This window comes from Cervus elaphus, chromosome 19, assembly GCF_910594005.1.
Source record: "Cervus elaphus chromosome 19, mCerEla1.1, whole genome shotgun sequence".
NCBI lineage: Eukaryota > Metazoa > Chordata > Mammalia > Artiodactyla > Cervidae > Cervus > Cervus elaphus.
This window is the reverse complement of record NC_057833.1, coordinates 47557189-47569084: the sequence shown is the minus strand read 5'-3', so window position 1 is coordinate 47569084 and position 11896 is coordinate 47557189. Positions and strand designations below refer to the sequence as shown.

At 43.3% G+C, this 11896-nt stretch overlaps 1 protein-coding gene across 1 annotated transcript; it reads right to left on the bottom strand.

The window, feature by feature from the left end:
- Nucleotides 1-848: 848 nt before the first annotated feature.
- Nucleotides 849-1151, bottom strand: LOC122675270 (ribosomal biogenesis factor-like). Its single transcript, XM_043873738.1, has 2 exons — nucleotides 1029-1151; nucleotides 849-911 (listed from the first exon to the last, which is right to left on the bottom strand). The coding sequence occupies exons 1-2, from the start codon at nucleotides 1149-1151 to the stop codon at nucleotides 849-851; spliced, it is 186 nt and encodes a 61-aa protein (XP_043729673.1).
- Between the last annotated feature and the right edge of the window lie 10745 nt (nucleotides 1152-11896).

Genomic DNA, 11896 nt, shown 5'->3' with positions numbered 1-11896 from the left:
AGTTCCCCGACCAGGAATTAAACCTGGGCCTCAGCATTAGAAGCACAGAGTCCTGACCACTGGGCCTCCAGGGAATTCCCAAATAACTGTATTTTAAGTAAGAAATCTATAACTTCAAAATCTTTAAAACATTTAAAAACATTTAAACAGGTGTTAGGGTGACTCAGTGGTAAAGAATCAGCTTTCCAATGAAGGAGACGTAGGTTTGATCCCCGGTCGAGAAGACCCATATGTTGTGAAGCAATAAGCCCATGCACCACAACCACTCAGCCTGTGCTCTAGAGCTTGGGAACCATAACTACTCAGCCTGTGAACCTTAGAGCCTGTGACTGAAACAGGAGAGGCCACTGCAACAAGAAGCCAGAAGAGTAGCTCCTGCTCGTCCCAACTAGAAAAAAGCCCATGCAGCATTGAAGACCCATTACAGCCAAAAATAAATAAAATTTATAAAATAAATAAAATGAAAAAATAAACAGGTGTTAAAGGGAGAGTTCAATAATATTGAAATATTTTTACTTCGAAAAGCTAAATATATATTATATATATACATATATACACACATGAAACTCTCAAAAGCTACAAAGGGAAGCTCTGCTCAAATTCAAGAGAGTATGGTTAAAATTTTATGTCACTCTGTCACTTAGTATAATCTTTTCAAGACTTAAGATGTTGATATTTGCTCTTATATCCCATCTGCTTTAGAGTGCAGTAGTCAGGAAACATGGTGTTTTACATAAATGTATTTTCCAGATAACTGGAACGTATCGATTTAAGCATTAATTTTTTTAATTCTGATTTTTTGTATAAAACATTTAATTTATTCATCTTTTTGATGCATTACCAGTGTATTACAACTGAGGCATTAATCTTGTGGCTTCATCAACATTAACTAGTATGTTTTCATGACACTGCTGAGAAATCAGCTGTTTCTGCAGAGATTCAAGGGAAAGGCCTTCTGAGAAGTTTGAAAGTTCCTTTTGTATGTTTACAAAAGATGTATTCACTCTGTTAACTTTTTCATCATTTACGATGTTTATCTTCTTAAGGTTAGTGGTAACTGGTTTTGCTTTATTTTTAACCTTAAAGGTTTTTTGTCTGGCTATATGGAATACATTCCTGGACTTCTGTCCTCCTGGTTTCTTCTTGGCCATTGTCAGGCCTCTGATACCCTCCTGTATCTTCTCAAGTTCCAGGTGACGCCATCTGTACACACAAGATCCAGGCTAATTTTTTTGTTTTTCTCCCACTGTGCAGCTTGCAGGATCTTAGTTCCCTAACCAGGGATTGAACCTGGGCCACGGCAGTGAAAACACTGAATCCTGACTATGGGACTGCAGGGGAATTTCCTAAAAAATTCTTAAGTCATATGAGATTCTTATACAAAAAATGGAGACTATAGATTCTGTTTTTTTCTAGTTTTATTTATTTTATATAAAAGATCTGTTGAGCTATGACTCATATTTTTGTTGTGTGGTCACTAAGTCATGTCTGACTCTTTTGCGACCCAATTGACTGTAGCCCGCCAGCATCTTCTCTCCATGGGGTTTCCCACTCAAGAATACTGGATTGGGTTGCCATTTCCTTCTCGATGGGATCTTCCTGACCCAGGGATCCAACCTGCATCTGCTGCATTGGTATGCAGACTCTTTACCAATGAGCCACCAGGGAAGCCCAGCATCACTCATATACTAAACGCATATTAAATATATGATTCAATGTCTTTTTAAAAGCATATTAACAGAGTTGTGCAACCATTACCACAAACCATTTTAGGACACCGTCATCATTTCAAAAGGAAACTCTATACCCATTAGCAGTCTCTCCCCAACTTTCCCCAAATCCCCAGACTTAGGTAACTACCAATCTTTCTGTTTCTATAGATTTGCCTATTCTGGTCATTTCACATAAAAAGAATCATAATATGTGGTCTTTCCTGACTGACTTCTTTCACTTTGTATAATGTTTTCAAGGTTCATTCATGTTGTAGCGTGAATCAGTACTTCATTCTTTTTTATGGCTGAGTAGCATTGCACTGGGGGCTTCCCAGGTGTCTCTAGTGGTAAAGAATCTGCCTGCCAATGCAGGAGACACAGGAGACTTGTGCTTGATCCCTGGATTGGGAAAGTCCTGTGGAGCAGGAAATGGCACCCCACTCCAGTATTCTTGTTTGGCAATTCTATGGGCAGAGGAGTCTGACCAGCTAGAGTCCATGGAATCACAAAGAGTCAGATGTGACTGAGTGAACACAGAACACAGCATTTCATTGTGTGGATATATTGTATTTTGTTTATTCATTTATCCCTCAGTGGATATTTGGGTTGTTCCCACTTATTGGCTATCATGAACAATGCTGTGATGAATATTTGTATGAAGGTTTTATTGTGGACATATGTTTGCATTCTGGGGGAGTCCTTAGGAATGAAATAGCTGATTTTCCTGATAGCTCAGTTGGTAAAGAATCTGCCTGCAATGTGGGAGACCTGGGATCGATCCCTGGGTTGGGAGGATCCCCTGGAGAAGGGAAAGGCTACCTACTCCAGTATTCTGGCCTAGAGAATTCCATGGACTGTATAATCCATGGGGTTGCAAAGAGTCGGACACGACTGAGGGACTTTCACTTACTTACTTACGCTAACTCCATGAGGAGCTGTCAAACTGTTTTCCAAAGTTTCTGCATCAGTTTACATTCCCATCAGTGGTGTGTAAGGGTCCTGATTTCTCTCCATCTTTGCCAGTATTTGCTATTTGTCTTTTTTCATTTTAGCCATCTTTGTGGGTGTGAAGTGGTATCTGATTGTGGTTATGAGTTACATTTCCCTGATGACAAATGATGTTGAGTGTCTTCTCGTGCTTATCACACATTTGTTTATCTTCTGGAGAAATGTATGGTCATATCCTTTGCCCATTTTATAATTGAATTTTTGTCTTTTAATTACTGAGCTGGAAGATCCCCTGGAGAAGGAAATGGCAACCCACTCCAGTACTCTTGCCTGGAAAATTCCATGGACAGAGGAGCCTTGTAGGCTACAGTCCATGGGGTTGCAAAGAGTTGGACACGACTGAGCGACTTTGCTTCACTTCAAAAATTCTTTATATGTTACTCTGTTCTTGATGGCTTAGAGCCTTCTTATGGGCATCAACGACTGAGATTCACTGTGATACAGAGGAGCTTTCATGGGTTTATAGACCCATGCAGAGTTGTCTGATCTATAATAAAAGGCAAGGTGAAGGCTTCCCTGGGGGCTCAGTGGTAAAGAATCCACCTGCCAATGCAGGAAACAGGTTCAATCCCTGACTGGGAATATCCCACATGCCACAGAGCAGCTAAGCCTGTGCTATTGATCCTGTGATCTAGAGCCTGAGAGCCACAACTACCTAGTCCACTCACTGCAACTACTGAAGCCCGCAGGCCCTAGAGCCCGTGGTCCACAAGAGAAGCCCTCACACCACAACTAGAGAGTAGCCCCCATTCGCTGCAACTAGAGAAATGAAGCAATGAATACCCAGCAAAGGCAAAAATAAATAAGTAAATATTTTTGAAAAGGCAAGGTGATGCTACCAGAGAGAACTAAAAGGCACTTAGAAGAGCATGTCCTTATACACTCATGTATATCTTTTTTTCTTACTCTCTCTGCTATCACCTCTGTTCTCAGAGCTGTAAATATTTATGATTGATTACTCTAGGCAGAGGCCCAGAGTACTCAGCTTCTCCCATGAATGAGGTGTCTGGGCTTGGAGACAGCTTTCTGCTGTGTTTGGGTAATTCTGTTACCTGGGAATCTGACTTCCAGAGAAATTAGAGGCATTTTACATAAGTAGAGATAGTACACTGGATAGGGGAGGGTTAATTGGGACAGGTTTTGAGGAGGTGATCATTAGTGAAATGGAGAAGGAAATGGCAACCCACTCCAGTATTCTTGCTCCCCAATAAGGTAGTGATGATAACCTGGCAGAGGAGAGTAGAGTCCCGTAGGAGGGAATTTGCAAGATGTGTGTGGGAATTGCCTCACTGGTGCGACTGACGTTGGTAACTATGGCAAGAAGCAATGGAGAGGAAGAGACTCCTTCAGAGTGGTGAAGGCTCTATACCCAACTCCTGAACTCATTGCCAGCCTGATTACAGTTGGTCAGATAGGTCAGGCTTCCTCTGGTTTGATGGGGTGAGGAAAAAAGAAAGATCACTCCACCCTGTTTCCGTCTTACCAGCCTCCCTGCGCTCCCCCACCCGACTCTATCGACCCCGCCCTGCCCCCCGCTTGTGGCTAAACTGCCCAACTGCCAATTAAAACCCACACTTCCCAGCATGCCTTGCACCACCCAGAACCCCAGTCCCCACCATTCATTCTGCTCCCCTGCTGAAAGGAGCTCTAGCAAATAACCTGTCAGATTCAGGGCCTCTTGCTCTCACTCTCGGAGGGCCTCGCCCCGCTACCTGCCTTGACTGTGGCTAAACCTGCTACCACTTGACAGCAAACCACACTTGACACCAGCACAGGAAGGAGAACGGGGCCCACTGCCCTCGGTCTCTATCAAATCAACAAGCTAGTGCTGCTTCTCCCACAGCCTCTGCTTCTGAGCCTTCCACCCTTCTTTCCTCCCTCCCAGAGTCTCAGGAGACCCAGGGGGCTCCTTTGTGGTCTTATCACTGACATGTAGAGCTTCTGGGGGTAGGTGGATGAGAAATGTATCGAGGGGCTTTGGACCTGCACTCCGTGACAGTTTGCACCTTGCCTCAGTGCCAAGGCCTCTCTGATGTCAGTCACCCAGGCCTCCTCCCCCAGGCACTCCTCTACAGGATCCTCAGGATCCTGCTTCTACCTCCAGGCCTACAGCCCTCCCTGATCCAGGAAACCCACCACCACCTTTTCTCTTCTTTTGCCTCCAGAACCTTGACTTATGGCTATGCCTTTCATCCTGCTGCCATTCTAGAATGTCACAGCTGTTGGGAAACATGGCCATGCTCTGAGACCAGCCGGCTTCAATTCTGATACAGATGCACAATTCTGAAACCCAAAAAGCTCTGAAAATTAGAGGCTTTTTGGTGAATTTAACACAAGCTCGTTCAATTGCAAAACCTAGCCTGAACCGAGAAAAGCCTATTTTGTTCACTTTATCTTTTGTCCACTTAATGTGAATACGTACTTAGGTTTGTGGCCAAAATGTTAGTGTTGATTTGAGGATGTAGTTCTAGATCCCATTGGAGAAAATATGTAATATATGGTATATATACCATGTAACCATGAAAAATTGGGATTTTTGAAACACTTCTGATCCCCAAATTTTATGTACTGTAATGCCATACAAAATAGAACTGGATAATTAACTGAATAGAATTGGATAATCCAAGTGACAGTAATATAGAGCCAATCAAAATCATGTCCATGAAAATTTAGGGACATAGGAAAGCAATTCCAATGTATTGTTAAGAGCATGCAGAATGTGATTTCAACTTAAAAAAAATATATATTTATTTATTGTTGGCTGTGCTGGATCTTTGTTGCTGCTCAGGCTTTTCTCTAGTTGCAGTGAATGGGGGCGTCTCATTGCGGTGGCTTCTCTTGTTGCAGAGCACAGTTCTAGGCACACAGGTTTCAGAAGTTGTGGTTCCCGGGCTCTAGAGCACAGGCTCAATAGTTGTGGCCAAGATGCTATGTTGCTCCATGGCATTTGGGATCTTCCTGGAACAGGGATCCAACTCGTGTCTCCTGCATTGGCAGGAGGATTCTTTACCACTGAGGCACCAGGGAAGCCCTCAACATTGTTTTTTAAAAAAACATATATCTACGTGAGAGTTGGGTAAAGAAAAGATACAATCAATTATGCTGATAAACTGATAGTTGCAGAACAAGTGCAATAGTTTATCATAATGTTCAGTAATAAATGTAAATAATATTAAAAAAAATAAAAAAAACATATAGCCCATTCATGAAAAAATGCTTGACCTGCAAATACCATGTTAACGGTGAGCTGTCTCTGTGGTTGATTTTCTTCTTTTTAGCCTTTTCAGCATCTATGTAATACTTTTATAATCAGAAATTTAAGACAAATCAAAACCATAGCTATTACTAAAAACAAGTTGGTACTGACATTTTCTACTGTGCGATCAATCTGAGCCCAATATTCTTTTTAGTAAATTGAGACCATTAGTACCTACTTAATGAAGTTGCTGAGGGACAGCGTATGTACCTGGGTGGAAGGTAGCTATGACTGTGGGCTTTCCGTCAAGGTGCCTTTCTCCTCCACCTGGTGAGGGTTGTCCACTGCCATTATGCAGTAGTGCAGACCAAGTCCCCCACATGTTGCCCACTGTTTCACAAGTGGGTTCTTACGAACAAGGATGATCAACAGTCCTTTTGGGTCTGTCTCTCCCTCTCCCTGTCACATTGCCTTAATATCTGCCACATGCAGAGGGTTCGCCACTTTACCAAGGTTAACCCCCTCTTAGAGACTTGATCCCATCTCTACTCATCTCTCCCTAGCCTGTTCTGCCAAGGAAATAGATATATTTATATGGCACATCACAGTTCATCAAGGGTGTTCACATACTGGTCCTTCCCTTTATGACCTTAATTCTTTTAAAATTTAATTTATTTTTATTGAAGTATAGTTGATTTACAATGTTGTGTTAGTTTCAGGTATCAGTACAATGATTCGGTTTTATACGTATATATACATATATTTTCTTTTTAAAATTGAAGTATAGTTAGTCTACAATGTTGTGTTAGTATCAATTGTACAACAAAGGGACTCCATTTTATATATATGCATATAAATTCTTTTTCAGATTCTTTTCCGTTATTGGTTATTACAAGATACTTGAGTATAGTTCCCTGTGCTATACAGTAGGTCCTTGTTGTTTACCTATTTTATATGTAGTAGTTCGTACATGTTAATCCCAGACTCCTAATTTATTTCCCCCACACCCCTGTTATTCCCTTTGATAACTGTAAATCTGTTCTGTCTGTGAATCTATTTCTGTTTTGTAAATAGGTCCATTTGTATCATTTTTCAATTTCCACATTATACATATCTATTCTTTTTCAGATTCTTTTCCACCATAGATTATTACAACATATTGAACGTAGTTCCCTGTGCTATATAGTAGGTCCTTGTTGTTTATCTATTTTATATACAGTAGTGTATGTATGTTAATTCCAAACTCCTAAATTATCCCTCCTCCATTCTTTCCCCTTTGGTAACAATAAGTTTATTTTCTGTGTGAACTTAACTCTTGAAAGAGCATTTGTCTCTCCCTGGGCTTATTTTCATACCTTGTCACTAATTAACCAACATGTGGCAACCTGGCTCCTGACCCCATGACTCTACCACAACTGTACTTTTTAAGATTGTTCTTTCATTCATTCATGTGGTCAACATAAATCTGTAAGCACCCAGTAGGTATCAGGCTCTGTTCTAGACACTGGGATACAATAGCTAGGAAACAAGTTTCTTTTCCTTAGAAGAACACAGTCTAGTTGGGGAGGCAGACAATTGGCAAGTAAATATATAATAAGATATCAGGCAGTGACACGAATAAAAAATGTTCTGAAAAAAATATTAAGTAAGGGGAAAGTGATGGAGGGTGTGTGCGCCATTTTAGATGGTGTGATCAGGGAAGGCCTCTTTGAGGGAGGTGACATTTGAGCAGAGGTTGCAAGGAAGTTAAGGAGTGAACTATTTGGATATCTAGGGGAGGGGGAGAGCATTCTGGACCTGGAAAAGAGAAAAACGGCAAAGACAGAAGCCTGCTTGGTTTAAATGGGCTGCAAGGATGACTTCGTGCTTTGAGTGGAGTAAATGACAAGGAAAGTGATATGAAATACATGGGAGCAGAGACATGACCAGATAATGCAGGGCCAAGAGCCCATGGTAAGGACGGGGATTTAGATTTGTTAATTATGAAAAAATGATTTCTCAGTGACCAACATGTTTCCTAAGTCCTCAACCTCTCCAATTGCTCTAAGCTTAATTCACTTAAGAAACCTTCACTGAGCACCTACTAGATGCTAGACTAGGTATTGCTGGGGAAACTTAAAAATGTGAATAAACCTAGTCCCAGTCTGCCAGGGCTCACTGCCCTGGGGCAAGGGCAGACTGTGGTGTGTAAATGATGCAGCCCTCGCGCAGCACTTGACAGAACCATGAACAAAGTCCTGTGAGGACACAGGAGAGATCATCGTCACTCCTACAGTCTCTCCTTGACCTGGCCCTGTCTCATCATCTAATCATCATCTTCGTTATCTCTTCTTCGCTCTTTGACTTCATGCCCCGTCCTGTCTCTCAGGGATTCAGTTCAGAGGCCACCTCTTTCAGAAAGCTTTCCTTGAAATCTCTTCCTCCCATGACTCTCCCAGCACCTTGTTCCTGTGTTTCCATGATTCTCCTCCATTCTGCCCTGAACTGGACCATAGTTAGTTGTGTGTGCCCCTCTCTCTCAAAGTCTTACTGCTGGCCCCGCCCTGGCACTGACATTATACTTCTGTAAGCATCTTGTTATCTTTGTACAATATGAAATCTTTATCATATGTTGATATGGTCAGTGTCTTCAGAAAAGGAAGAGTCAGTGTGCCCACAAACATCAGCCACTGGAATTAGTGACTGGGGGAGGCCATGAGCTTGTTATCCTGGGAGAGTTTTGTGAACTGATTAAGTTCCCACCTTCCTGGGCAACAGGAAGCATGAGGAACTGGCCTCAGGACTGGAGACCCACCCCCTTGCCCAGAAGGTTAGAGAATAGCAATAAAACATGCCCAGAAGGACCCTCAGCCAAGTCAGCCTCACTTGCCTTCAGTCTTCGCTTTGACCCCTAACCTCTTCCAGGACTGGCATCATGAGGACTTGAGTGGTACAAGTGTGGGTGGCGGCCTCTCCTCTTTCTGTTTTTGATTTTTAGTTCTTAAAAACTACATTCCAAATGAGGGAAATGAAACTACCGAAGACTCTCCCCCAGCAGCCAGCTGATATGGGGCAAGAGAATAATTCCCAGTTAAGGCCCCAAAGGAAATCCCCTCCCTGTCATGTGCTGAGGCCAGGAGAAGTGGGGGAGGCACTAGTTCACTGCTTGGCCAGGCCCAGTCACCAAGGTGAAGGGCCAGGATGGAGTGGCTGTGCTGTCTGTGGCCGGGGGTGGAGAAGCCAAGGCCGAATGGAAAACACCACACGTGACAGTGAGGTGACTAAGACTTGGGCCTGGGGTGAGCTGCCAGTTTCAGGGAGGACCCAGCCGCTCCACTGCTGGGCACACTGGATTGTTCTCTGCTCCCGTAGACACAACTGCAAGAGAGAAGCTGGCCCCATTTCTCCCACTGAATCCTTTGAACACTTGGTCCCAATTCAGATGTGTCTCCCTTCAAGTCTCTGCTGTAGGTCTCTCCACCCTGCCCCCTGCCCCTCAGTCTTGAATAGTATCTGGGTAGCATCTGAAAAAGCAGTGGGAAGGGAGAGAAGAAGCCAGAGTACCCTAATTTCTTTGAGAGACTGCAAAGTTCTACCAGTGACATTATTATAAAGCTTAGTTTAACAAGGAAGGGGGAAACAAGAAACCCTCAGAAGGCAGTGCCTAGAGAATCACCAACATGGTAGGTTTATTGCTTTCCTTTCTTCTTTCCTTCTCTTCCTTAAGCAAATGTTTACTGAGCCCCTTTCTATGCATTGGGCATATACTTTTTGGAATAACCTATGACCCCTGTCTCAAGGAGTTTGTAGTGAAGTCAGGGAAACAAGACAGAAATCCTAAATTCACAATAAGGATGTATCATGAAGCCAATGGATATTATAGACATATGTAACACTTGGGACTTTGTGTTCAGAGGAAGAGGTGGAGGCTTCACAGAGGAGAGGAGCTCAAATTGTGCTTTTGAGATGGGAAGAGTTGGAGGGGGCATGTCTGGGAGGTCGTTCCAAGCAAGGGAGCCCTCCGATGAAGGGAGTACAGAGTGGGGAGCATTTGCTCTGTGTTTAGGGTTGAAACCTACTGTGGATCATGTGTTGAAGTGTGGGAGGTAACAGTGAAAAGAATCTGGAGACAAGATCGGACTGAAAGAGGCATCTGAACTTTCTCTTCCAGTTGGGAACTGGCCAGCTCCTTGCTTTCACCTCGATCTCCTTGGAGAACCTGTGTACTGCTTGACACTGAACCTGTCTTTGTTATGGTTGGGCGGGCAATGGGTACAAATGCCATGACACAAGGAGCAGGTTCAAAGAAAAAGGTACATGGTTCCCCAGACTCTCATCGTCCCCTGGAGAGATGTGCTTGGCCAGGCCAGTGCTGGATGCAGCATGGGTTGTGTTCTGGAGGAAGCAGCATGGTTGGGAGGGGCCCAGAGCACCCACTCACGCTGGAGAATCCTGAGCTGCACAGTCAGGGTTTCAGCCTTGCTAGTATGAAAAATGTTCATTTCCAGCTGCACATCAGCATTGGTTTTGGTTGGAAGTCTTATAGGACTTCCTGCTGAGCCAGCTTGCAGCTAAATTAGAGGGAGAGCTGTGGTGTTATCTGGCAACAAACTGGCTTGTCTCCACACATCCATCAGGATCGTTGGTTTTCTAAGTTCTTTTGAGGGGTAGCAGCTGCCTTTCTCAAAAGAAATTCTCTAGAGAACCTCAATGTATGAAATATTTAAAAGTGGAATTGCTGCAGATAGGGAGGGGATGGAGTGCCCAAAATCCTCTCAGACAGTCCTTAGGAACCCTGAACATACCGAACCTGGTTTTAAGCTGCTGTTCCAGGTAAGAGGCAATGGCAAGCCATGAAAGGGCTGTAAGCAGGGAGTGAGATGACCCAATATATATTTTAGAGGGATGCCCGTAGCTTCTGGGTGGAATCTACTTTGGAGGCAGGGATCCCAGTTTAAGAAGCTACTGAAATGACGCAGACATGAATTAAAGAGGTCTAGACCCAGGGCACTGTTAGGTTTGGATTCAAGAAACATTTTTGAGTTAGATTCAGTGGGGATGAGTGACCGATTGAATATGAGGGGGTGGAGCCTGCTAGGGCTGGAGGCATGCCATAAACAGGGACAGCCAAACAGGGAGGGAAACCAGCTAGGCCAAAGGATGAGTTCACTTTCGGGCACATTGTGTTTCAGCCACTCTGGGACATGGACCAATAGACAGTTAAAAAACATGTCTGAGAACATATCTGAGAGAACCATGCTGCTTGTCTCCTAGGAGAGAATGTTGGGGCTAGGAATTACGATTTGGGAATAATCAACAGATTGGTAGACACGAAAGATATGGGAGTAGAAAATGGGTATACCATGAGAAGAAAAATGCCTAACAGACAACCTTAGTGACAGTTAGACTATTCAGTTTTTTTCACTGGTGTTATCATTTATGAACATCACAAATGAACATTTTAGGGAGCAGAGCCAATTTATTTACTGGATGTTTGGGGCAGGAAGGACTTGCTTCTGTTCTCTAAGGATGGGCACGATGACAACTGCAATACAGAATCACAAATCCGCAGGCTACAGGAGATGGAAGCCAGCCCTCAAGGACGTTTCTACACTCCAGATCTGATAGGAAAGAGCAGAATTGGAGATCCTGGCTTTAACTCCCCAAGTATGCTTCTTTGCATTACTCATTCCGCATGCAACAGACACTATAAATATTTTGCCTTCTCCACTAGATGGTAAGCTTTTGGAGAACAGGAGATAATGCATAGGAAGCTCTTAGCATAGTGCCTCGCACACCCCTTTGATGGTGACTGTTACGAATTCAATTATTCTTTTGCATTCTTGGCAATTTTGTACACATCGGGCACAAAAAAATTCGTCCAAGAAGTTCAGGGCACCCTGACAGTCTTCCACAAAGCAATTTCCATTTCATTTTCTTTCTTTCTTTTTTTTTTTTTTTTGATATGCTGTAGTCAAGTAAAGATGACCTGGGTGGATGA

Bases quoted from the DNA above. Each gene is read 5' to 3' on its own strand.
- LOC122675270 (XM_043873738.1), bottom strand. From the start codon at position 1,151: ATGGCCAAGAAGAAACCAGGAGGACAGAAGTCCAGGAATGTATTCCAT. The intron at 912-1,028 runs GTAAATGATGAA...CTGATTTCTCAG, and splicing joins ACCTTAAGAAGATAAACATC to CAGTGTCATGAAAACATACT.